The 26,462-nt window shown below is 36.8% G+C and overlaps 1 protein-coding gene across 1 annotated transcript in view; it reads right to left on the bottom strand.

Annotated features, from left to right (window-relative positions):
* The window catches only part of ZC3H6 (zinc finger CCCH-type containing 6), a 76,818-nt gene that overhangs the window by 28,380 nt on the left and 21,976 nt on the right, over nucleotides 1–26,462 (bottom strand). The window contains exons 2-3 of the mRNA XM_039231775.1: nucleotides 15,843–16,023; nucleotides 9,430–9,552 (exon numbers count right to left, since the gene is read on the bottom strand). Of these exons, the coding sequence (XP_039087706.1) occupies nucleotides 9,430–9,552; nucleotides 15,843–16,023 (304 nt within the window). The remainder of the gene's footprint in view (nucleotides 1–9,429; nucleotides 9,553–15,842; nucleotides 16,024–26,462) is intronic.

Below are 26,462 nucleotides of genomic sequence, written 5' to 3'. Positions count from 1 at the left end.
GCCTGGTTAGGATTCTCTTTTTTTCTCTCTCTCTCCTCCTCTCTTCTGCCACCCTCCCCTCTCATGCTCACTCTCTCTTAAGACAGATAAATAAACTTTTTAAAAAAGTATTAATAAAACAAAATAAAATAGAATTATCTCTAAACTTTCTATTTATCTCCCTCATTAGTTCTCCGAACTACAAATATTCTTAATAGCCCTCAAACGATACAAACCTGCCCTCATCCCAGGGCTCTTTTGCAGTGAAAGACTCTAATGTTTGAGTCAGGGCATCAGCCATGCAGCGGTAGTGCTAAGCACTTAAAATGGATGATACTACAGGAACAGCCCCAGTTCTCTAGGAGAATATCTTCACATGTTGATCATTTGGAAGGAACAAAATATATTCATCAACAAGCATCTAGCAAGTATTTTTTAAAGCCTTCCTGTAAGAAGGTAACAAATGAAATAGCCTGTAAGTTCTACCAAAGGATATAGTTTCTCCAATCACTTTGCTGACTGATTATTATACGTGGCTAGAATGCTGGCAGGGTAGACTGGGTTTCAGTAAAATGGAAACTGGTCCCACGGCAATCACTGCTAATGTGGAAATAAGGGCCTTGAACAAGGATGAGGGAAAGGAAAGATATACTAATTCCTCCAATTTATTTTATTTTATTAAAAAAAAATTTAATGTTTATTTATTTTTGAGAGAGAAAGAGACAGGGTGCGGGCAGGGGAGGGGCAGAGAGAGAGGGAGACAGAGAATCTGAAGCAGGCTCCAGGATCTGAGCTGTCAGCACAGAGCCCAACATGGGGCTCGAACCCATGAGCTGTAAGATCATGATCTGAGCTGAAGTCAGAAGTTTAACCAACTGAGCCACTCAGGCCCCCTCCCTCCACCAACTCCTCCAATTTAAAAGCTAGGTGTTAATACTATATTCTATTTGGGGCCTAAATTATAGAAGTTATAGAGCAGACACTTGTTATCCAGGAAAATAGGATTTTTAGAATGTACTTAAGGTATTTTCTAATCTTAGTGAGTAAACTCTAAAACATATATGGAAGAAATGGTACTGAACTTTCTCTTTTCTTGGTAGACTAAATAATTCAGACCAATTCTCCTCCTAAAAAATGTAGAAAAGATAGATATATCTTTTTAAATCCACTATAAACATCAGAGAGAGAGCTATCAAAATTAGTGAAGGATGTTGGACTATTAACAGCTACGGAGTAAATGAAAATCCTGAGAAATGAGCAGCATCTGGAGCAGTTTTTGGTCTGAAAGCATTAGCCCATCATTAAAAATCAGCTGAAAGGGTCAGGAGCACTTTTTCTTTTTAAATAGTTTATTGTCAAGTTGGTTTCCATATAACACCCAGTGCTCATCACCACAAGTGCCCTCCTCCATGCTCATCACACCCCCTCCCCCTCCCCCCATACCCTTCAGTCCTCAGTTTGTTCTTGACATTCCGGGAAATAAGGTGGGAGAGGGAGGCAAACCATGAGAGATTCTTGAATGTCAAGAGCACTTTTGAGTATACCTTTAATCTATGGGAACAAAAGGCAAAGTCCAGAGTTTGGAAAAAGCAGAAGCCTTAGTAACTGCCACTCACTGATTCTGGGTTAATCTCAAAACACAGTATCAGAGGCTACTGTCCAATCTTAAGTCATCTGGATGACCCAGAAAAGTCTCAAACCCTGAAGTTGGAATAAAGTTTGTAAGGGTCACTAAATATTTGTCAGAAGCAAGTAAAAATCCTCTCTGGAGGAAATTAATATCATCCTAGGCCTCAAATTATTTATACAAAATGCACTATATTTTGCAAATACAATGCTCAGCACACAATACAAAAACAAACGAAAACCTAGTGATATGAAGAGACAAGATCAGCAAGAGGACCAGCAAAAGCAACCAGGAATAGAAATAGACTCCTGATATTAGAATTTATGTAACACAGATTTTAAAATATCTGTGCTTGTTATTTTCAAGTAAATGACATAAGAATTTCAGCAGAGAACTGGAAACTATAAAAATTACTCTGAGGATTTGAAAAAGAATCAAATTACTAGATCTGAGAAATATAAACACTAGAATTAAGAACTTAATATATATGGGTTTAAAAGCTAACTAGATCCTCTGAAGAGAAGATGAGAGAATATAAAACAAAGCATATGTAGTATGTTAATAATCAGGGAATCTGGGTAAAAGATATACAGGAGTTCTTTGTAACATTCTTGGACAAAAATAAAAATTATTAAAATTACAGTGAAACAATTTCCCAGTATATAAAAGCTGAGAGATTTTATGGACATTGAACCTGTGCCACACACACACACAAAAACTAAAGACTAAGTACTTCAAATTAAAAGAAAATGATACCAGATTGAAATTCAGATCTACACAAAGCAACAAAGACCACTGGAAATGAAATGTGGGTATAAATAAAGGATCATACATTTCTAAAAAATGTCTTTAACTGAATTCTTGAAACAAAAATAATTACATTGTACTTGTAGGGATATAATAGTATAATGACATAATAAATAACTATAATGTTTAAGAAAATATGAATCAATTAGAACAAATGTACTGTTGTTTACACATACAAAATGATTTTGTCCTTAAGAGTAACTCCCAGAGAAGGTTATATATTTATTACAATATTTCTGCCACTGTTTTAAATACTTTACACATTCCTTTTGGAATAACTTTAAGTGACAGCTACCGCATCAAGAGCTTACAAATCTCATTATTTGATCTTTTCAAATGCTTTGCTCTCTGAAAGAGTAATGACCATTCTGAGCATTTTTTCATTCTTTGAAATAGTCTCTGAACTGTTGAGTATTTCTAAAAAATAAATATAACTGCAAATTATGAAAATTAGGTATCACATCAGTGTTTGATATATTAAATGGATTTAAAATTTTTGTCATTAGTGGTAAAAATAATTCTAATGAACAGCTGTTAAAATGTTCTGAGAAATGGCAGCCCTATTTACTCCAAAATCAGTAGACACACTGAATACACAAATACATTCATCTAACTAGATAAAATTATTAACTAGAATATAATTCTTTTCAAAATTTAAAATAAGATACTATAATAAATATCATTTATTCAATAGTTACTGAGCAACCTCAACCATAAAGAAGGCAAGAGAATAATAAAAGGCAATGGAAAGAACTCTAACATAGTATTTTGTTTTCTAAGCTCTCAAGAAATTAGGAACAACAAATTAGGAAAAAGAATATAGCTCTGTAGACAATAGTATTGACAGACTGGCAGAAACCAGAACTCAGAAAAGTCTAGGGTTTTTCAGATAGGTGCACATTGATCTGAATACTCCCCAGTGTTCCTGAGAGCATCGTGATTTTTCTAGCATAAAATACTATTTATACTGAAGACTTTGTTCAGGCAGTACAACATGCCTAAGAAAAATATAAAGTATATCCTATTGTTTAAATTTTTTTCTATTTAAAACACTTCAAATAATTTTTACACTTAAATAGGTAGATTTCACAAAATTTGTGTGTGAAAGCCCTAACCCCCAATACCTCAGAATGTGACTGTATTTAAAGACAGGACCTTGAAAGAGGTGATGAAGTTAAAATGAAGTTGCTAGAATGGGCCCTGATCCAGTCTTACTGGTGTCCTTACAAGAGGAAATTTGGACACACACAGGGACACTAGGGGTGTACATGCACAGCAGAATGACTATGTGCAGACAAAGCAGCAAAAATGTGGCTATCTATATGCCAGGGAGAGAAGACTAAACAGATCTTTCTCTTATGGTCCTCAGAGGAAACCAACCTTGCTGGTACCTTGCTCTGGCACTTCTAGCCTAGACTCCAGACTACTAGAAAATACACTTATGTTGTTTAAACCACTAGTCTGGGATATTTTGTTATGATAGCCCTAGCAAACTAATATATGCTATATGATTTTCAAAGACTTAAAATTTGTGGCATACACCTACAAGTGGTTCATTTTAGACCCAAAGACACCTGCAGATTGGAGAACCATCTATCATGCTAATGCACTTCAAAAGAAAGCTAAAGTGGCCATACTTCTATCAGACAACCTAAACTTTAAAACAAACACTGTAACAAGAGATGAAGAAGGGCACTATATCATAATTAAGGGGTCTATCCACCAAGATTTAACCATGGTAAATATTTATGCCCCCAACTCAGAACAACCCAATATACAAATCAATTAATCACAAACATAAAGAAACACATTGATAATAATATCATTATAGTAGGGGACTTTAACACCCCATTTACAGCAATGGACACATCATCTAAGCAGAAAATAAACAAGGAAACAATAGCTTTGAATGACACACTGGATCAGATGGACTTAAGAGATATATTCAGAATATTTCATCCTAAAGCAGCAGAATACACATTCTTCTCGAGTGCACATGGAACATTCCCCAGAATAGATCACATACTGGGCCACAAATCAGCCCTCAACAAGTGCAGAAAGTTTAATACCAGGCCTTGCATATTTTCAGATGACAACACTATGAAACTTGAAATCAACCACAAGAAAAAATTTGGAAAGACCACAAATACTTGGAGACTAAAGAACATCCTACTAAAGAATGAGTGAGTCGGGGCGCCTGGGTGGCTTTGTCGGTTGAGCGTCCGACTTTCGCTTAGGTCATGATCTCGCGGTTCGTGGGTTCGGGCCCCGCGTCGGGCTCTGTGCTGACTGCCAGCTCAGAGCCTGGAGCCTGTTTCAGTCTGTGACTCCCTCTCTCTCTGACCCTCCCCTGCTCACGCTGTCTCTCTCTCTCTCTCTCTCCTAGAAATAAATAAAAAAATAAATAAATAAATAAAGAATGAGTGAGTTAACCAAGAAATTAAAGAGGAAATTAAAGAGTACATGGAAGCCAATGAAAAAGAAAACATGACAGTCCAACACCTCTGGGATGCAGCAAAGACAGTCATAAGAGGGAATTATATAGTAATCCAGGCCTTCCTAAAAAAGGAAGAAATGTCTCAAATACACAACCTAACCTTACACCTAAAGGAGCTGGAAAAATAATAGGAAATAAATCCCCAAACCAGCGGAAGAAGGGAAATAATAAAGATTAGAGCAGAAAACAATGATATTGAAATTTAAAAAACAAACAAACAAACAAACCAGTAGAACAAGATCAATGAAGCCAGGAGCTGGTTCTTTGAAAGAATTAACAAAATTGATAAACTCCTATCCAGATTTATCTAAAAGAAAAAGGAAAGGACCCAAATAAACAAAATAAAGAATGAAAAAGAAGGGATCAAAACCAGTATCATAGAAATACAAATAAAAAGAAGAGAATATTATTTGTGTCCTTACAAGAGGAAATTTGGATACACACAGAGACACCAGGGGTATACATGCACAGCAGAATGACCATGTGAGGACAAAGTAGCAAGAAGGTTGAGCAATTATAAGCCAATAAACTGGGCAATCTGGAAGAAGTGGACAAATTCCTAGAAACATATAAACTACAAAAACTAACACAGGAAGAAATAGAAAATTTGAACGAACTCATAACCAGTGAAGAAATTGAATCAGTAATCAAAAATCTCCCAACAAACAAGAGTTCAGGCCCATGGTTTTCCAGGGGAATTCTACCAAACATTTGAGAGTTAATATCTATTCTTTTGCAGTTGTTCCAAAAAAAGCAATGGAATGAAAACTTCCAAACTCTTTCTATGAGGCCATAATTACCTTGATTTCAAAATCAGACAAAGACTCCACTAAAAATGGGAACTATAGACCAATTTCCCTGAAGAACATGGATACAAAAATTCTCAACAAGATACTAGCAAACCTAATCCAACAATACACTAAAATTATTATTCACCACAATCAAGTGGAATTTATTCCTGGGATGCAGGACTGGTTCAATATCTGCAAATCAATCAATGTGATACATCACATTAATAAAAGAAAAGAATCATGTGATCCTCTCAGTAGATACAGAAAAGGCATTTGACAAAATACAGCATCCTTTCTTGATAAAAATCCTCAAGAAAATAGGGACAGAGGGAACATACCTGAAGATTATAAAGGCCATATGTGAAAGACCCACAGCTAATATCATCCTCAGTGGGGAAAAACAGAGCTTTCCCTCTAGAGTCAGGAACACTACAGGGATATCCACTCTCACCAATGTTGTACAACACAACGTTGTCCTAGCCTCAGCAATAAGACAACAGAAAGTAATACAAGACATCCAAATGGCAAGGAAGAAATCAAATTTTCACTCTTCGCAGACAACATGATACTGTATGTGGAAAACCTAAAAGTCTCCACCAAAAAACTGCTCTAACTGACACATGAATTCAGCAAAGTCACATGATATAAAGTCAACATACAGAAATTGGTTGCATTTCTATACATCAAGAATGAATCAGCAGAAAGAGAAATCAAGGAATCGATCCCATTTACAATTGCACCCAAACCCATAAAATACCTAGGAATAAACCTAACTGATGAGGTAAAAGATATGTATATGGAAAACTATAGAAAGCTTATGAAAGACATTAAAGAATACAGAGAGAAATGGAAAAACAGTCCATGCTCACGGATTGGAAGAATAAATACTGTAAAAATGTCGATACTACCCAAAGCAATCTACATATTCAATGCAATACCTATCAAAATAACACCAAATTTCTTCACAGAGCTAGAACAAACAAAACAAATAATTCTAAATTTTGTATGGAACCAGAAAAGACCCTGAATAGCCAAAGTAATGTTGAAAAAAAAAAAAACCCAAAGCTGGAGGCATCACATTCCAAATTTTAAGCTGTATTACAAAGCTATAATTGTCAAAACAGTCTGGTACTAGCACAAAAACAGACACATAGATCAATAGAACAGAACAGAGAACCCAGAAGTGGACCCACAAATGTATGGCCAACTAATCTCTGACAAAGCAGGAAAGAATATCCAATGGAAAAAAGACAGGCTGTTCAGCAAATGGTGTTGGGAAAACTGGAAGCAACATGCAGAAGAATGAACCTGGCTGCTTTCTTACTCTATATACAAAAATAAACTCAAAATGGATAAAAGACCTAAATGTAAGACAAGATACCATCAAAATCCTAGAGGATAAAATAGGCAGCAACCTCTTTGACCTTGGCCGCAGCAACTTCTTACTTGACATGTCTTTGGAGGCAAGGGAAACAAAAGCAAGAATAAACTATTGGGACTTCATCAAGATAAAAAATCTGCACAGTGAAGGAATCAAACAAAACTAAAAGGTAACTGACAGAATGGGAGAAGATATTTGCAAATGACATATCCAATAAAGGGTTAGCTATCCAAGATCTATAAAGAACTTATCAAACTCAACACTCAAAAAACAAATAATCCAGGGAAGAAATGGACCAAAGACTTGAACACTTTTCAAAAGAAGACATCCAGATGGCTAACAGACATATGAGAAGATACTCAACATCACTTATCATCAGGGAAATACAAATCAAAACGCTAATGAGATACCACCTCCTACCTGTCAGAATGGCTAACATTAAACAACACAGGAAACGATAGATGTTCGCAAAGATGTGGTAAAAGGGGAACACTTTTGCATTGCTGGTGGGAATGCAAACTGGTGCAACCACTCTGGAGAACAGTATGGAGGTTCCTCAAAAAATTCAAAATAGGGGCGCCTGGGTGGCTCAGTTGGTTGAGTGTCTGACTTGGGCTCAGGTCATGATCTCACAGTTTGTGGATTCGAGACCCATGTCAGGCTCTGTGCTGACAGCTCAGAGCCTGGAGCCTGCTTTAAATTCTGTGTCTCCCTCTCTCTCTGCCCCTCCCCCATTCGCACTCTGTCTCTTTGTCTCCTTAAATAAATAAACATTTAAAAAAATTCAAAATAGAGCTTGCCTAAGACCAGTAAGGACACTACTAGGTATTTATCCAAAGGATTCAAAAATGCTGATTCTGAGGGGCACATGCACCCCAATGTTTATAGCAGCACTATCGACAATAGCCAATTATGGAAAGAGCCCAATGTGCATCGAATGACTAATGGATAGAAAAGATGTGGCATATACATACAATAGAATATTACTCAGCCATCAAAAAGAATGAAGCCTTGCTATTTGCAACAACATGGATGGAACTAAAGTGTATTATGCTAAGTGAAATAAGTCAGAGAAAGATAAATATATGATTTCACTCATATGAGGAATTTAAGAAACAAAACAGATGAACATAGGGGAAGGGAAAGAAAAATGAAACAAAAACAGAGAGAGAGGCAAACCATAAGAGACTCTTAAATACACAGAACAAACTGAGGGTTGCTGGAGAAGTGCTGGGTGGGGGGATGGGCTAAATGAGTGATGGACATCAAAGAGGACATTTGTTGGGATGAGCACTTTGTGTTACATGTAAGTAATAAGCCACTAAATTCTACTCCTGAAACTGTTACTATACTACGTGTTCGTTAACTAGCTTGGATTTAAATACAATTAAAAAATAAAATAAAATAATATTTGTAGCATACATCTACATATGTCTATTTCTCTATATTGAAAAATATAAAACATTTTTTCAAAATATCAGAAGGCAAAGAATAAAACTGAAAATTTTATTTCTCCCCTTAGAAGGCAATACGTCAAAACCTCTATAAGAATGTCATTTCACACCCATTAGGATGGCTATTATAAAAAAAAGAGAAAAAAAGAAAAAAAGAAATAAAAAGGAAAGAAGAAGAAGAGAAGAAAACCTAAAGCACAAAACAAAAAACCCAGAAAATAATGAGTTTGGCATGGATGTGGAGACACTGGAAAATCTCATACATTGTGGTGGAAATGTAAAACGGTGCAGCCATTCTGGGAAACAGTTTGGTGGTTCCTCAGAAAATTAAGCATAGAATTACTATATGATCCAGTAATTCCACTCTTAGGTATATGGTTCAAAGAACTGAAAGCCGGGTCTCAAAGAGATATCATTCACTCATTCATAAACACCATTATTCACAATAGTCAAAGGGGGGGAGCAATTCATGTGTCCATCAACAAATAAAATATGGTATATCCATACAATGCAATATTATCCAGCCTTAAAAATATGAAATTCTGATACATGCTACATGAACCTTTAAAAAATTATGATCAATTAAATAAGCCAGACACAAAGAGATATATACAGTATGATTGCATGTGTATGCCTATAAAGTAGGAAAATTCATAGAGACAGAAAGTAGAACAGTGGTTACCAGGGGCTGGAGAGTAGGGGTAGTGAGGTTTTCTCATTTAATGGGTACACATCTTCTGTTTGGGATGATGAAAAAGGTCTAGAAATGGATGGTGGTGATGGTTGTACAACATTGTGAATATACTTATGCTACTGATTATACATTGAAAAATGGTTAAAATAGTAAATTTTATGTTATGTATATTTGATCACATTTTTTAAAAAGGCAATACCTGAGAAAATGGAATGTCATAATCCCTGTAGAAACCAGTTCTTTTTTTGTGGGAGCTTTCTGTATGTTCAACATCTGAATCAAGGCTGTAGTCTGAACTATCATCACTAGATGGAGAATTATGCTAAAAGAAGGGAAAAAACAATTATGTTACATCTGCAAAAGGAAGAACATTTAACTAGTAACTAGATAGATTTGTTTCAGCCAGAAGTGCCAACCAGTAGACAGTATTATCCTAGTAGGTTCTGAAGTATTACCTGAAAAATCCTTGTTCTACAGGCCACCACCACCCCAACTTCTCTAAAATTTTCTGAGGAAAAGTGTATCTTCCCCTCTTCTTAGGCACTTAAGGGCAACATTATCCTCATCATCTCTGTGATCTGAGGATCTGTGCCCTACTATGCTTAAAAGTGATCTTAGGTTTAAGTTAATCTTAAAAGAATAAAACCAGATACTCAAAGAGGAACACAGAACATGAGTAGAGTATGAATTGATTTATTTTTACCTAAAATGATTTTAGAATTCTTATTACCTAAAGTGGCTTTAGAATTCTTCTTTTGCGTAAATACCCTAAAACTAAAAGATACCAAAACATTCCAAACTATAAATGTGAAATAAATCCAAACCACAAAATTGAACAGAAGTGAAATGGAAACCACAAGGAACTGATAATGATGAGCAGATATCAAGACTCAGCTTTTTTTTTTTTTTTTTAATGTTTTTTATTTATTTCTGAGAGAGAGAGAGGAGAGAGAGCATGAGCAGGGGAGGGTCGGAGAGAGAGGGAGACACAGAATCCGAAACAGGCTCCAGGCTCTGAGCTAGCTGTCAGCACAGAGCCTGATGCAGGGCTCGAACTCACAAGCCATGAGATCATGACCTGAGCCAAAGTCAGACATTTAATCAACCGAGACACCCAGGTGCCCTCCTCTACCCTATTCTTAAAGGTTCTTCTAAGGAAAACAAACTTTTCCTCCACTTTGTTCTTAAATGTTTTCAGGTTTTGTTTTGTGGTAATGCTATTTCTGTTTTTGCTCATTTGATAAGTGATATGAAGCAATCTTTTTATAATTATGCTATGAAATACTTCAAACTTAACTATTATTTGTTAGTTAGGGTTTGAAATAATTATTGCCTATTTAAAAGCCAAGCTTGCTAAGTCACCAGCAGAAGGGCGCTCCAGCTCCAAGGAAAACCTTTCATTTGAAGATCACACAGGAATAAAACTTGATTAAGAAGAAATTCAGGGGCACTTGGCTGGCTCAGCTTGTAGAGCATGCCAACTCTCGATCTCAGGGTTCTGAGTTCAAGCTCCACACTGAATATAGAGAGTACTTAAAAACAAAATCTTAAAGAAACACAAACAAAAACAAAGAATAAGCTCAGATGACGACAATGCCTCAGGAAAAACCACCAGGGAAAAGAAGGTTCTGCTTAAGGGAGAAGGTTCTTCACGCTACTCCAAAAGTGAGGCTAAAAAACATTAACTTTAAGAATACTATTGTCAAAAAATATATACATGTGGTTCATATATAGTAATAATTATTACCTGAAATTAGCAATTGGACCACATTTAAAAATAGGTAGTAAATAGAATATATTAGAAAAGATGGTATATCACTTCTGAGATTATATCATAAAAAAAAGACTATAGCTGCCCGCAGCACCCTTTTCTGTTCCCTGATGGCCACACCTGTGTCCATTGCACTTTTGAACCTTGTCGTTTCGACCAGTTCTGTATTTTCAACCCCCGTTTCCACTGTGGACTCTGGTTGCTTTAAACATTCAGTTCTCTTGTCAATCAATGAAGATAAATACAGCCTTGATTCCGGGAAAAAAAAAAAAAAAAGACTATAGCTTTCATCTTGGATGCTTTCTCGGCTCTCTCTCACTCTTGGGTTGCCTGCTTTGGGGGAAGCCAGCTGACATCATGAGGACACTGAGGCAGCCTGTAGAGATGTCCACGTGGTGAGGAACTGAGGCCCGCCAAGGGTCATGTGAGTGAATACAGAACAGAATCAATCCTACCTCTGTTGAGCCAGCTGTGAGATGACTGCAACCTCATGTGAGCCAGAATCACCTGGTTTAGCTGCACCCAATTTCCTGACTGACAAAAACTGGGAGATAAATTGCTGTTCTTTTAAACTTCTAAGTTTGGGGTAATATGCTATATAGCAATAATTAACTAATAAGATATTGGTGTCTGGAAATGCTGTGCTTTCATAACAAATAGCTAACAGGCAGGAGGGGTTTTGGAATCATGCAGTGGATGGAAATTGGAAGGACTTTAAGGAGAGCATTAGTGAAAGTCTAAATTGCCTTGAAGGAGTGGTGTCTGGCTGGCTCTGTTGGAGAAGGTAACTCTTGATCTCTGGGTCATGAGTTTGAGACACATAGGGCACAGAGATTACAAAATAATAATAATGATAATAACAATAATAATAAAAATAAAAATAAATAAACTACCTTGAATGACTATTAGTAAAATTTTGGACTTTGAGACAACTTAAAGGAAAGTGAGAGATATCCTATTAAAATTGGAAGAAGGGACATCCTCGTTATGCAGTGGCAGAAAGTTGAACAACATAGCAACATTCAACAGCATGCAAAGTAGAAAATGTATCTAGTGAAGTAAGTGATCTAGTTATGATTTTCAAGCACAATGCTGAGGGGCTCCTGGGTAGTTCAGTTGGCTAAGAGTCCAATTCTTGCTCACTCAGGTCATGATCTCACAGTTGGTGAGATGGAGCTCTGCGCTGGCTGTTTTGATTTGCCACTTTTCTAGCCTTTAATACTATAATACTATAATTTTCTCCTGATAACTGCTTTAGATATACTCCACTTGTACTTACATGTCAAGAGTTTGTTCTCATTATTTTATTTTCATAAAATTCTGCAATTTTACTCCATTTTCCCTGTCTTCCACAAGCTATTTACAGTAGGTATTTTAATATAAAGTAAAAAGACATTTTGTGTTTGACTTTATTAGTAATGCCTAGTTTTATTATATTGTGATTTGACAAAGCTTTTTGTAACACTTCCACTCTATCAAAGTAATTGGAGCTTACAAGGATACTCTACGGCCATAAAGATGAGAGGATGAAGTGTTCTCAGGATTCGGAGCTTGCAACATATTTATAATCTCTCTTTAACATCCTTACCACCTTATCATTCACTTGATTGATCTCTTTGGGTTAAGAAAGGCATATTGATTTATCTCCTGCTATTAGTATATTCCTATTTCTTCTTGCAGCTCCCATAGTCCCTGGTTTTCAAAAGTTGCTTTTGGGGGGGATGTAAAATATTAATAACTTATATTTCATTATGAATTATAACCTTTAACATCATAAAATGTTCTTCTTTGTTTCTTCCAATGCCTTTTTGACCTAAATTTGACTTTTTCAAATATCAACATTATGACTTCTGCCTTCTCTTTCTTTGCATTTGCCTGGCATGGCTTTACTTACTTTTAAAATCTTTCTCTTGTACACAGATTAGAATTGGATCTTTCATTGTTGGGGAGTATACCTTTTGGTATTTAGAAAAGTTTGTATTTTTGTTTCAATTCTTTCTTTCATACAGCCTTTTTCCAATAACCTTACTCCTGTCCCTTCTTTGCATACTGTTTCTTTTTTAAAATTTTTCTTGTTTATTTATTTATTGAGAGAAAGAGAGAGAGAAAGAGAGAGACAGGGAAAGAGAGAGTGCACACACAGGCAGGGGAGGGGCAGAGAGAAGGATAGATAGAAACCCAAGCAGGCTCTGCGCCATCACAGCAGAACTCAGGAACTGTGAGATCATGACCTGAGCTGAGATCAAGAGCTGCATGCTTAACTGACTGTGGCACCCAGGCGCCCCTCCATACTGTTTCTTTAACAAGAGGACCAATAACCTCTTCTACTTTCTCTCTTTCATTCCCAGAATAATAATTTGAAGCAACATCATTTTACTCTCTGTTAATAACTATAAGGGAATCAGTAACCTTACTCTTCTTGTCATGTACTCTTCTGCTTTTCCTGATATTTTTTACAGCTGTAATGTCCAGATACATAATATACTGCTCTTATGTCCATCATTTAGTCTTAGCTTTATAAGGAAATATGTACGTGTATATAGATCCCTCTCTCTCAACTAGTCATTTTGGTTATCTAAATCTGCTCTTTTTAGAGGCTATAGGAAAGCTCATGATAACAATGTTCCTGAGTTCTATCATATATAGTTTTTCTGAGGATTTTATATTTGAAGGCCAGTATTTAGCTGGATACAAAATTCTTGGCCCAAATCTTATTTAAATATGTCATTCCATCAGCTTTTGGCATAAATTGGTATCAAAAATTTTTATATAAATCTGATTTTCTTAGGGACACCTGGGTGGCTCAGTCCGTTGAGCATCGGACTCTTGATTTCAGCTCAGGTCATGATCCCAGGGTCGTGGGATCAAGTCCCATGTCGGGCTCCTCACTGAGCATGTAGACTTCTTAAGATTTTCTCTGTCTCCTCCCCTGCTTGAGCTTTCTCTCTCTAAAATAAATAAAATTTTTTTAAAAAATATGATTTTCTTTTCCCAATAAAGGACTTGGTCTTTTTGCCTATGTGACCAAAGGATGTTTCCCCCAAATTGTATTTATGCTGTTTGACAATAGCTTATATTGCTTTAATTTTTTTTACCATTTTGAAATATTATGTTAAAGATCTTATATGTTTTATGGGAATTCTTTCTCTTCTGGAAGAGTATTATTCTATCCATTATTCTCCCTTTTTAATAATAATAGCTTATGTGGAATGTGATCATGGTTTTATCTTGTTCCCTAGGATTATCTGTTCTGTTGTTTGCATGAAGTATATAAATATGGCTATATATTCCTTGAGATATGCTTCCCTTGCTTCTTTCCCTCATGTTTAAAATCTATTTCTTTCCGGGGCGCCTGGGTGGCTTAGTCGGTTAAGCGTCCGACTTTCGCTTAGGTCATGATCTCGCGGTTCGTGGGTTCGGGCCCCGCGTCGGGCTCTGTGCTGACTGCCAGCTCAGAGCCTGGAGCCTGTTTCAGTCTGTGACTCTCTCTCTCTCTGACCGTCCCCTGCTCACGCTTTCTCTCTCTCTCTCTCTCCTAGAAATAAATAAAAACCTTAAAAAAATTAAAAAAAAAATCTATTTCTTTCCTTGCCTGGTGCCAGTATGCTTGTTCTCTTAATTTAGATTCTACTGCTAGTAGTTATGTCCTCAGTATATGATTCTGTCTGAGAAGAGGGATTTGGTTGATTAGTATTAGGAGTTCGTCAGGCCCAGACCATTCAAGCATCATTGAAATTCACATGGTCACCTTATACTCACGTGTGAATTGGAACTAGTAAAGCCCCCTTTTACTTTCTGCTGCTTTTCTCAGTTTGGCCTATGGACTTTTCATGTTGAGTGGCAGGGGGATGCCTCCATTTGAGATGAGATGACAGTTTGTTTTCTGGAAGTTTCATTACCCTCCCTCTATTTCAGTGTGCACAGTTGCTGATCCTATACTGGACTTGTTGCTGTCTGTGGTTTGGCCTTATCCATTTTTATTTTTGAGGTTTGTAGGGATAAATTGTTACTTCATTTTTTTTATGTTTATTTATTTATTTTGAGAGAGAAGGAGAATGCCAGAGTGCACTAGCAAGCAGGGGAGGAGCAGAGAGATAGAGGGACAGAGAGAATCTCAAGCAGGCTCCACACTACCAGCACAGAGCCCAATGAAGGGCTTGATCTCACAAGCCATGAGATCATGACCTGAGCCAAAATCAAGAGCTGGACGTTTAACCGACTGAGCCACCCAGGTGTTCTAGATTTTGCTATTGTTATTGCTCTGTTTTATGGGGGAATTTCAAAAACTACCCCACTACAGCTGTCAACGTTTCCCTGAGTTCTTGTCAGCATAGATGTGCCTTCTTCCCTATCCCAAACAACATTATTCTCTATCCAGCACCCTACTCCTTTTTCTTGATTATATTTTCATTTGTTTATTGCCTTCTCCTTCCCATTTCAATGTATTCTCTGATAGAGACTGTTTCTCATTAATATAACTCTAGCATAGAGCACAGAGAATTCCACAGCAAGCACATGATAATGCATTTGAATGAATAAATAAATAAATGAATGGACACGTCAGTGCTGCTAATCTAGATATGTAGAGAATAAAACTTTCTTAACCTTTTATCATCAAATAAAAAGGTTTATTTTAACTTGCATTAAAAGTTACCTTAATTTTTAAGTCTTTGAGATAATCCATATAATCTTTGTGTTTAGAAAATGTATTAATCACATAAATAAAAATATCTAATCAGTAAGTTTACAATAAAATAAGCAATGATTTATACTTTCTAATTTTCAGTATTTTATGTTTTATAAAAATTTACTAAAAGAATTAAAAATAGATTTCAACTAACCTTATGTTTTTCACGTTTTCTCCTTTTGGATTTTTTCTTTTCTCTTTCTTTCTTGTGTTTCTTCCGTGATTTTCTATAGGCTTTCTCATTTTTCTGCTTTTCATCCTCTTTTGTTTCCTGTTCTTGTGTTTCTTCAAATCCTGCATCATCTATTTCACCATCTTCTAATTCACCATCTTCTCTGTAGAAGACAATTAAATTTTTAGTTTTAAATGTCAATTTTAAAAATGAATCTTCAATACTTCCAAAAGGAAAAAAAGCACATCCAAGAATTTGAGTTATATTCATTTAGATCATGGGTGGCAAATTTTTCCTTTAAGGCCTGCAGGCCACATATGGTTTCTGTTGCAAATTCTCCCTTTCTTTTGGAACAGTCTTCCAAAAATCTAAGAACCAGTCTCAGCAACAAAAATTTGCCAACCTCTGATTTGGATTTAAGATCACTGACTCTCACCAAATGAATGAATAAATGCATGAATGCAGTGCTAGTAGTTACCATCTACTAAACTAAAGATTAAACTAAAACACTTTAGGAAGTAAACATTCTTATTACAGGAAGGGATTTTTAACTTAGTGGTGTGTGAACAACTTTAATAGCTTTAAATGAAATAGCTTTAAAATGAAAGTGATCTGTATTAATTTTCACCATGAAAGTAAACTTCAATAAGAAATATATTTCAATAGGTAGATAAATAGCAAAAACTGAGCCACAGAAGAATCATAAATTAAATCTGAATCTGTAAAAAATATTTGTAGTAAAACCACAAATTTACTTTTTGAATTCCACTTTCCAAATACTAGTATCTTTGCTACTATGGAGACTGAAGTAAAACAAACTTTTATATTGTTTATGACATTTTTATAGTTATAGAAGCCAAAATATTCAATATGTTTAAAGGCAAATTAAATAATAATCTACATAAGAAGATAAATATATAAAATAAGTTTAGGGGTGCTTGGGTGGCTCAGTCAGTTGAGCATCTTGACTCTTGATTTCGGCTCAGGTCATGATCTCATGGTTCATGGGACTGAGCTTCCTTGATGACAAGAGTGGAGCCTGCTTGGAATTCTCTCTTCCCCTCTTTCTCTTCCCCTTCCCCGTGAGTATGCCTGAGCTCTCTCGTTCTCTCTCAAAATAAATAAACTTTAAAAAATAAGTTTAGTATTTAATCACACTTCCATACAGTTTGAAAAAATGCAAACTGCTATACATAGTACCTGGTGGTGCAGAAAGACAAATGTCTGTATAACAGAACCAAATGAGAAGCAACTAACTATGGTATATGCATTGTAAATATACTTTAAAGTTACTAGGAATATGTGATTTCTAAAATGCAAAACTGACCATGTTACTCTCCTGCTCAAAATCTTCAATGGTGGTCTCAAATTTGCTTCAGAACTATTCACTGGGGGAGGGGGAAAGTGGTATCAACAATATTCATCATGAATTGGTAATTGCTCGAATTGTGGGATGTGTAGGATTTGTTTTACTATTCTCTTTGTATGCGTTTGAAGTTTTCCATAATAAAAAAGACAGTACCAATGATTTCCTTCTGACCTGGGAATAATGTCAAAACCTGATATTGCCAAAAACCCCTTTATAATGGAGTCCCTGCTTACCCAACTACTTTTAATTTCTCATGTCTCCAAGCTTTAAACACTGCCTTAAAAGCTCTCATTGCCCTGCTGTTTTCAACGCCCACCCCCACCCATACACCTGGCTAATTCCGGTTCATTCTGTAGGACCCAGTTTAGATGTCATTTTCTCTGAGATGCTTCCACTGACTACCCAGGTTTAGGTGAGATTAGTCACCCTAAGTACTCCCCTAACAATACTCATTTCTTTATCACTGCACTCTATACATTATGTTCAAATCATCTGAACATATTGGTTGGGGAAAGTAAACTATGACTGTCTCTTTCATAGCTGTATCTCTAACCCATAGCATGGTTCCCTGCTGTTCACTGAAGGGATGAATGTATAATATTCATAACCCTTGCATTACAGAACGGGCATATGATACCACCCAGAATTGGTAGTGAAGTTAGTATTAGTTTTCCCCAATTTCTATTATAAAATTAGAAAGGTATATATCCATTTAGGAAGACTTGAAATTTTCTTATGAGGCAGACTTGGCACTCTGCCTGTTTTAACAAAAAAAGTTCTGAACTTTTTATAACACTATAAAAGCTTAAGGCCCAAGAAAAATGAGCGCATATATTGACAAAAAGATAAGCATAGAATGTTCTTAGCAGCTTTAATCACAATAGTAAAAATCTGAAGAAAATTGTAAAGAAAAACAGTAAATGGATAAATAAATTGTGCTTCATTTATATAATGGAATACTATAAGGCAAAACAAATTAGCCACTGCTATACACAATATGGATGAATCTTATAAACATAATTACAAGTAAAAGAAGCTAGACACAAGAGAGTACTGTTTGATTCCATTTATATACATATTTCAAGAAAAGGCAAAACTAACCTATAGTGAAAGAAGTAAAAATTGTGATTACCTCTTAGAGGGTTGTAACTACCCCCAAAAAAAAGGGTACTAAGAAACCTTCTGGGGTGTTAAAATATTCTATATATTGATCTGTGTGGTGATCATTATATATACATACATATTTATGTGTAAAAAGGCATCAAGTTGTACATTTAAGAACTGTATACTTTCCTGCCTATATTTATACCATAATAAAATATTCATAGCACCAAGAAAACCTATGAGCATTCATCCTTTCTTTTACCACCTTTCTCCTCTAACTTGAGCTCCTTAAAGCATAAATTGTTTTATATCTTAAAATCACTAATTCATACTTAACATTTTGACTAGAGCTATTTAAATACCTCAGTATTCAAGCTAAAAATGCTACATACGAATTTATGCCCTATTTTACATAAATTCTTTAACTGTGAAATACAGAATATTTATTTTGTCATTAGACAAAAACAGTAAAAGGTGTTTTACTTTTCTTTCTTCTCCCTTCTCCCTGTTTACCATGTCGTTGTTCACACAATAACAAATTTAAACTTGTGAATTTCTGTATGGTTCCAAAAAAATAGGATAGAAAAAGAACATAAAGAACATTTATCCCCACATATATGAATTGTTGACAAATGCTTTACAAAAATCAGCTTTGGGCACAAAAGGAAAGCATGTGTGGCCTAATGGGAAGAGGAAACTTCATGGGAAGACAGCTGGATTCTAATTCTAGTTCTGTCACCAAAACAAGCTTTTTTTTTTTTTTTTTAAATGTTTTATTTATTTCTAGGAGAGAGAGAGAGAGACAGCGTGAGCAGGGGAGGATCAGAGAGAGAGGGAGTCACAGACTGAAACAGGCTCCAGGCTCTGAGCTGGCAGCCAGCACAGAGCCCGACGCGGGGCTCGAACCCACGAACTGCTAGATCATGACCCAAGCGAAAGTCGGACGCTTAACCGACTAAGCCACCCAGGCGCCCCCAAAACAAGCTTTCTTGATTGAGCACTTACTAATGTATCAGATACTAACCTAGCTCTGTGAAAAATAAAAAAATAGAAGAGATAGTAGAAATAGGTAAGAGTTCTTGGCATTCTCTAGATCTCAAATTAGCTCAACACCATTATGAAAGCTGTTTTATTTACTAAACCCAAGATACTTTTTGAAAATTAATAATTCAAAAAGAGAAGCTCCTACCTAGGTCAATTCTATAATGGACTTTTTATTCATGTAAAATAATGACTTTTTACTAATGTAAAATAATAGAGTGATTATGTCCTTTCTAGGAAGAGGCATATTCATGTTTATGGATATGTATGTAATTGTTCAGTTAACTAACAAAATTATTTTTAAAAGAATTTACCTTTTAGGTAAATCCATAGAGACAGAAAGTAGATTAGGGATTGCCAGGTAGTTTGGAGGAAGGAATGAGGAGTGATTGTCAGTGGTCATGGAGTGAGGAAAATATTCTAAAAAAATTTTTTTTAAGTTCTAAAATTAGATAGTGGTATGACTGCACAACTCTGAATATCCTAAAAACCAGTGAATTGTGTACTTTAAAAAGGTGAATTTTATCTCAACAAAGCTATTATTTTAAAAAATAATAAAGTTTTAAAAGATTTTGTCTCTAGATTTAACTATCTAGATTGCAGACAACCGGAGAAAATCTTAATACACTGTGGTATAAATTTAAAACTCTGAAATTCGTCAATGCCCTCACTTTTCATGATATGTTCTTATTCTGAGGTAAATTATTCACTAAATCCTTACAAACTGATTTGCTTCATAAAGGATTCTACTTTTCCCCATTCTGATATTGTTGCTATTAAAACAACTTAATCTGAACCAGTCTTACCTCCACAGATAGTTTCTGCTTTTTCTTTATGCTTGCCTAAAGGCTCCTGTTACAAGCTACAGATCAGAAACTGAGTCTTCTGGAAGAAACACAAAAGCCTCAATAAAAGACTATACAAGTACTCCTGATGGATGATATTAAAAGATATTACTCATAAGCTTCCTGAGATAAGCTGATATTATCACCAGAAAAAAGACATTTCTCAGAAGGCACCAAGTAACTGTGTCAGATGTCCAGGATATCTTTACATTCCAGAAGCAGAAGACTTTACAGAAGTAGACTGCTTATCCCAAGACCAACAGAACATAAATTTCCTATATACTTGAAATTATTGCTTGTAACACTTCTTTTCATGCTTTTGTTCTAATACACCTTGTCATTTCTCCTTCACCATGGATAATGTACAAGAATTCTCTGTACTGACACCCTAGCAACCTTACATGTCTCCACATAGACAAAGCTCAACTACAGGCTGACCTCAGCCCTGGAAGAATGCCTCATGATCCTCCAGACTATGGAAATATACACAGTCGTGGAAGGTGCTTCTACAAAGCTCTTTCTCACTCACTGCCCTAAACTCTCTTCGTCTGGCCACTACTCCTCAGCCACAGGGTACCCTAACACTCATGTTGCCTGTGATTATCTGGCCTCTTTGGTTTCAGTGTTACCCAGTGAGACAATGGACAAGAGAAGCTGACATCATGGTGATCTGTTGTCTATGTATGTAATAAACTGAATTTTACTGGCTGAATTTGTCAGAATGCTTAACAGAAAACTTGCTTGGCTCTAGGCTTGCCCATGACTACTCTGATCTTTTCCCTCAACCTATATAACTTATATATGATCCTCTTGATAAAGCCTTGACCTAACTCCATACCCTATACTTCCCAAACTAGATATTTCTTCTCAAGGAAAATACTGTCTGGTCATACCAGGGCCAGAGTTACCTGACATGTGTTTTTGTGATTTTATGTTTATCCCCAAACTGGACCTTGAACATTTATATCCTAGATGGCTCATCTTAATTGTTTCAGGAAAAAAGATTCTCTTTACAAATTACCAGTGGTAAAATCTGATGGATATCTACCACCTTTAAAGTGTTTTTACCTTTATCCTTTATCCAACATGTTATAGCCTCTGGAATATATTTGGTTTGCAGAAACTCAACTTAACCCTTTTTGACTGTTTCACTCCTTGAGCCAATCTTAGAATTTCTCAAAGCCTCAAATCAAATACAAATTCCTTCAAGAATGAGGCTTTGAACAAATTTATGGCCAAAATTATAAATTCTAATTAGCCTAACATCCTCCATAGTCCTATTGACAACCTTTCCAAATTTTGCTTAACTCTATGCAAGTTACCTCTATCCCAGAGATAACTAAGAATCCCTTTCTTACTCACTTTTGTTATAAGCAATTCCTCTTCTGTTCCTACATATGTGACCCTTTTGGTCTTTATTTCCTCAATCAACAACATCTTTATTCATATTTGCCTCATCAAAATCTATCTTGTATATACAGATAACAACTATATATAAAAACATAATAATTAGATTATTTTAGATATTTCCTTCCCAACTCCTTTAGGAGACTATGCTTCTGTGGGGGTGTCTGAAGGAAAAATGATTTACCTGGAGGGAAAAAAAAAGATACTCCCTTTATGCTAGAATCACTGGGGCTCTATTTTCAACTACAGAGGTCACATAACTTGAAAACATTATCAAAAATTTGTGACTAACATTGACTGTAAAGATAAATAATACTGCAAAGCCCTAGAATTACAACAAACTAAAGTCACTGATCTAAGTGGTTGTGGATAACAGCATAGCCCTAGATTTCTTGCTGGCAAGCCAAGAAAAAATATGAAATACTGCTAATACTTCCTGTTACCCATGGAGTAATATCACAGGGAAAGCTGACCAAGCTATATTCAAATAAAAGATAAGACAACTTGACTATCAAAAGTCAATTCAGAAATCTGAATTTTAAGATCTGATATCCTAATCAAAGTGAGAGAATCTATGGTCATCACTCTAAAGTAACTCCTAGTCTTTTCTTACAATAGTTAGTCATGGCTATTCTTACTTGTCTGACAGTCTTCCAATTTCCATGTATGGTCTCCAGAGTCATATATGCTTCTGCACAGCTGTTATTTCATCAGATGGTACAAAAATTCATTTTGCAATTGAAGGAAAACAAAAGGACTCTGATATTCAGTCAGGCTAAATACCAAGGTCTTTGATCACAAATCCTCCAAAGGTCATAACCCATATAGCAATGAAAGGTAGCATGCTTTTTTTTATCAGTAGGACTAAAGCTGTACTGCTAAAATAAAACTCCACCAAATTCCTAGCAGGTGCATACAAAAGTGATGATTCTGTATCTCTGAGCCTAACATACTTTCATATCCCACCTGAGACCTCTTTATAAAGTAATCTCTATACTTTTGTGACAGCAGAACAAAATCAAAAGGAAGAATTTCTATGGGGCGCCTGGGTGGCTCACTCTGTTAAGCATCCGATTTCGGCTCAGATCATTATCTCATGGTTTGTGATTTCGAGCCCCTTGTCTGGCTATGTGCTAACAGCTTGGAGCCTGGAGCCTACTTCAGATTCTGTGTCTTCCGCGCTCTCTATCCCTCCCATGCTCATGCTCTGTCTCTCAATAATAAATGTTAAAAAGGAGAAGGCAAGATGGTGGAGAAGTAGGGAGCTCCTTACATTTCACTTGCCCACATCTCTCAAACGGAGAAGGCCATAGAAACCCTTACAGAATCCAGGAGTTAGGGAGGAAAAAGAAACAGAGTCCACTGAGAAAACAACGTTATAGCGTGAGTGCGAGCTGGGGAAGATAATAACCGGCCGGGACCCAAGACACAGAGGGAGGGGAGGGTGCCCTCATTGCAGGGAGCCATGGTGAGTAGAGGGGAAAAGAAAGAGTAGCTGAAACTGCTCAAGGAACTGTCCATGTCCCTGGAGAAGAGAAAAACCTTGGCTCGGGACACAGAGTGATCCCGTTTCCAGCTGTGCAGATGACTGTGAGCTGGACGCCAGGAGAAACTGCTCCTCTGCTCCCCAGCTAGACCCGGAGGGTAAGCAGCAAGCAGCGCGCCTGAAGCTGCTCAGCCGCTCCTGCCGCTCTTTCCGCTCTTGCTGCTCTTCTGGCTGGGGTGGATCCCCAGTGGGGAGGTGACAGGCTTGAAACTGCTCAGAGGGACTCGGTCTGTGGGTTTATTTTGGGAGGTATTGTAAGGACACAAGTCTAAACCATACAAACTCCATGACAGGCCTTAAGTTTCCCTCTAAACTAGAAGGCCTAAGTTTCAGTTTCCCTGGAACTATCGGGCAGCTACACACTGCCTAAGGCCAAAGAAACTGCCCACCACATCACTCCACCACACTACCTTGGCAACACCCAATCAAGAAAGGCCAGCAACTATAGATAAAACTGTTACCTAATGTTAAAGTTAACCCATTAGGCGCCGAACAAGACCCTAGGCTCGCTCTGTAATTGGTTGAATTTAAAAGTACTCTAAATGTTGTAATTGGGTCTCGCCAAAAGTAACAAATACTCTAGACAATGTGTATGGTTAAACCCGCTGTCAATGATATTGTATAATTATGACTAGATCACTGTTTCCATGCCACAACTTCTGTAACTCCCCCGTCACAAACCCCATAAAAACCCTACTCTGCCTTTGTTCGGGGCTCACAGCATGGATCCACTGCGCTGGTAAAGTCTGTGAGCCCGAGCTCGAACCCGTAATAAAGCTCTTTGCCTTTGCATGCGTGACTCGGTCTCCCCGGTGGTCTCTGGTCGTTGAGGATACTGCAATCTGGGTATAACATTATCAGTGGGGTTTGTGGACTAAGATCTGAAAACGAGGCATGGCTTGGAACATGGAACACATCCCACCTTGGCTATGCCCTGGCACAGGGAGAGCGGACCAAAAGAGTGAGTTTCAACACTTGGTTCCAGAAGGGACTGGGGCGCTGCCATTTTTCTCTCCACAACCACCTAGGTGGGACCTCAGGAAGCGGCCCGCAGGACTCAGTAGAGTCTAAAACCTGCCTACACCAAACCACGCCCATTCCCTCTAGAGAGCTGCTTTTTTTTTTTTGTTACCAGAGCCCGGAGCAAGACCAACATGAATGCATGGCTGTGATTAATTCTAGATCAATTCTTTCTATTCAGCTATATTTTCCCTTGTCTCATTCGTATCCCTCCCCTCTGCTGGACGGGCACTCTGGTCATTGGTTTGCTTAAATAGTCACATTTAATCCATTCTCTAGACGTATATTCTACATCTCCACCACTACTTTCTCTCTGTCTCTCTCTGGAGTAATCAGACTATATAGTTTCTCTGAGTAACATTATCTTTGTTTCTTTCTCCTCGCCTCTTACCATATTCTCCTCTTTCTCTTTCTGATTTAAGCCTCTTTGTCTCTCTGTCTGGTCATCATCCAATTTCACTTCCTCCCTGCCGTCATTTCTCTCTTTGTATATGCTCTTCCATCAGCACTGCATACACCCTGCTCTTTATTTGTAGCTGGGAATTCTGGTTTTATGCTTTTTATGTCTTTTGTCTTTTGGGGTTTTTTTCTTTTTTCTTTTCTTTTCCTCTTTATTTTTTTATTTTTATTTTTATTATGTTTTTCCTCCTTCCTCTTTTATTTCTTTTTTCCTCTTCTTTTTTTTCCTTTTTCTTTTTCCCTTTCGGTTTGCATGTTTGTTGGATTTGTCTGTACGTTTATGTGCCTTTGTTCCCTGTGTGTTTGTCTGTCCGTTTTCTTCTCCAGGGATACCTCAAGAAACAAGCCAAAGTACACATGTGCAGAGTCCCAAATACCACTACGAATAGGGAAATAAAATAACCAAAGCCTCAACATGAGAGACCAAGACACACCATTCAAAGAACACTTCCTAAATGGACAGGCCCTGGACAGTCAAAGAGCCTTCTTTAATACAGCAGTACTTGCAGGTGCAGAGTGCATAGCAAGCTTTTAAAACTGTTAAGAGACAAAAAGCTAGCAAAATGATGAAATGGAAGAACTCTCCTCTAAAAAAATTCCAGGAAGAAATGACAGCTAAAGAACTGCTCAAAACAGATATAAGCAACATAACTGAACAAGAATTTAGAACAATAGTCATAAAATTAATCACTGGTCTTGAAAAAGGCATGAAGACATCAGAGAAACTATTGCTACAAAGAATATGGAGCTTAAAAATAGTTGTGATGAATTAAAAAATGTTATAAATGAGATGCATAATAAAATGGAGGCGTCCAATGTATGGACTGAAGAGGCAGAGAGGAGAATAGGTGAATTAGAAGACACAATTATAGAAAAAGAGGAAGCCGAGAAAAAGGGAGATAAACTGATCCAGGAACACGAAAGAAGAGTTTGAGAGCTGAGTGATATAATCAAATGGAGCAATATCCGTATCATAGGAATTCCAGAAAAGGAAGAAAGAGGGAAAGGCGCTGAATCAGTCCTTGATCAAATTATAGCAGAGAACTTCCCCAATCTGGGGAAGGAAACAGACACTGAAATCCAAGAGGCACAGAAAACACCCCTCAGACATAACTTGAATAGATCTTCTGTATGACAGATCACAGTGAAACTGACAAAATATAAGGACAAAGAGAGAATTCTGAAAGCAGCTAGGGATAAAAGGGCCCTAACATACAAAGGGAAACCTATCAGAGTGGTTACAGACCTATCTACTGAAACTTTGCAGGCCAGAAAGGAATGGCAGGAAATCTTCAATGTGATGAACAGAAAAAATATGCAGCCAAGAATCCTCTATGCAGCAAGCCTGTCATTCAGAATAGAAGGAGAAATAAAAGTCTTTCCAAATAAACAAAAATGGAAAGAATTCATCACCACTAAGCCAGCCCTACAAGAAATCCTGAGGGGCACTCTATGAGGGAAATACTGCAAGGAACGCAAGGTACCAGAGACACCACCACAAGCATGAATCCTACAAAGAACACAAGGACTCTAAACCCATATTTTTCAATAATAACGCTGAATGTAAATGGACTAAATGCTCCAATCAAAACACACAGGGTAGCAGAATGGATAAAAAAACAAAATCCATCTATTTGCTGTCTACAAGAAACTCATTTTATTTTTTTATTTTTTTAAATGTTTTATTTATTTCTAGGAGAGAGAGAGACAGCATGAGCAGGGGAGGGTCAGAGAGAGAGGGAGACACAGACTCTGAAACAGGCTCCAGGCTCTGAGCTGGCAGTCAGCACAGAGCCCGACACGGGGCTCGA

Source organism: Hyaena hyaena, unplaced genomic scaffold, assembly GCF_003009895.1.
Source record: "Hyaena hyaena isolate Hyena2069 unplaced genomic scaffold, ASM300989v1 scaffold_57, whole genome shotgun sequence".
NCBI classification, from domain to species: domain Eukaryota; kingdom Metazoa; phylum Chordata; class Mammalia; order Carnivora; family Hyaenidae; genus Hyaena; species Hyaena hyaena.
Note: the sequence above shows the minus strand (reverse complement) of the source record. Positions and strands in the feature narration are given on the sequence as shown.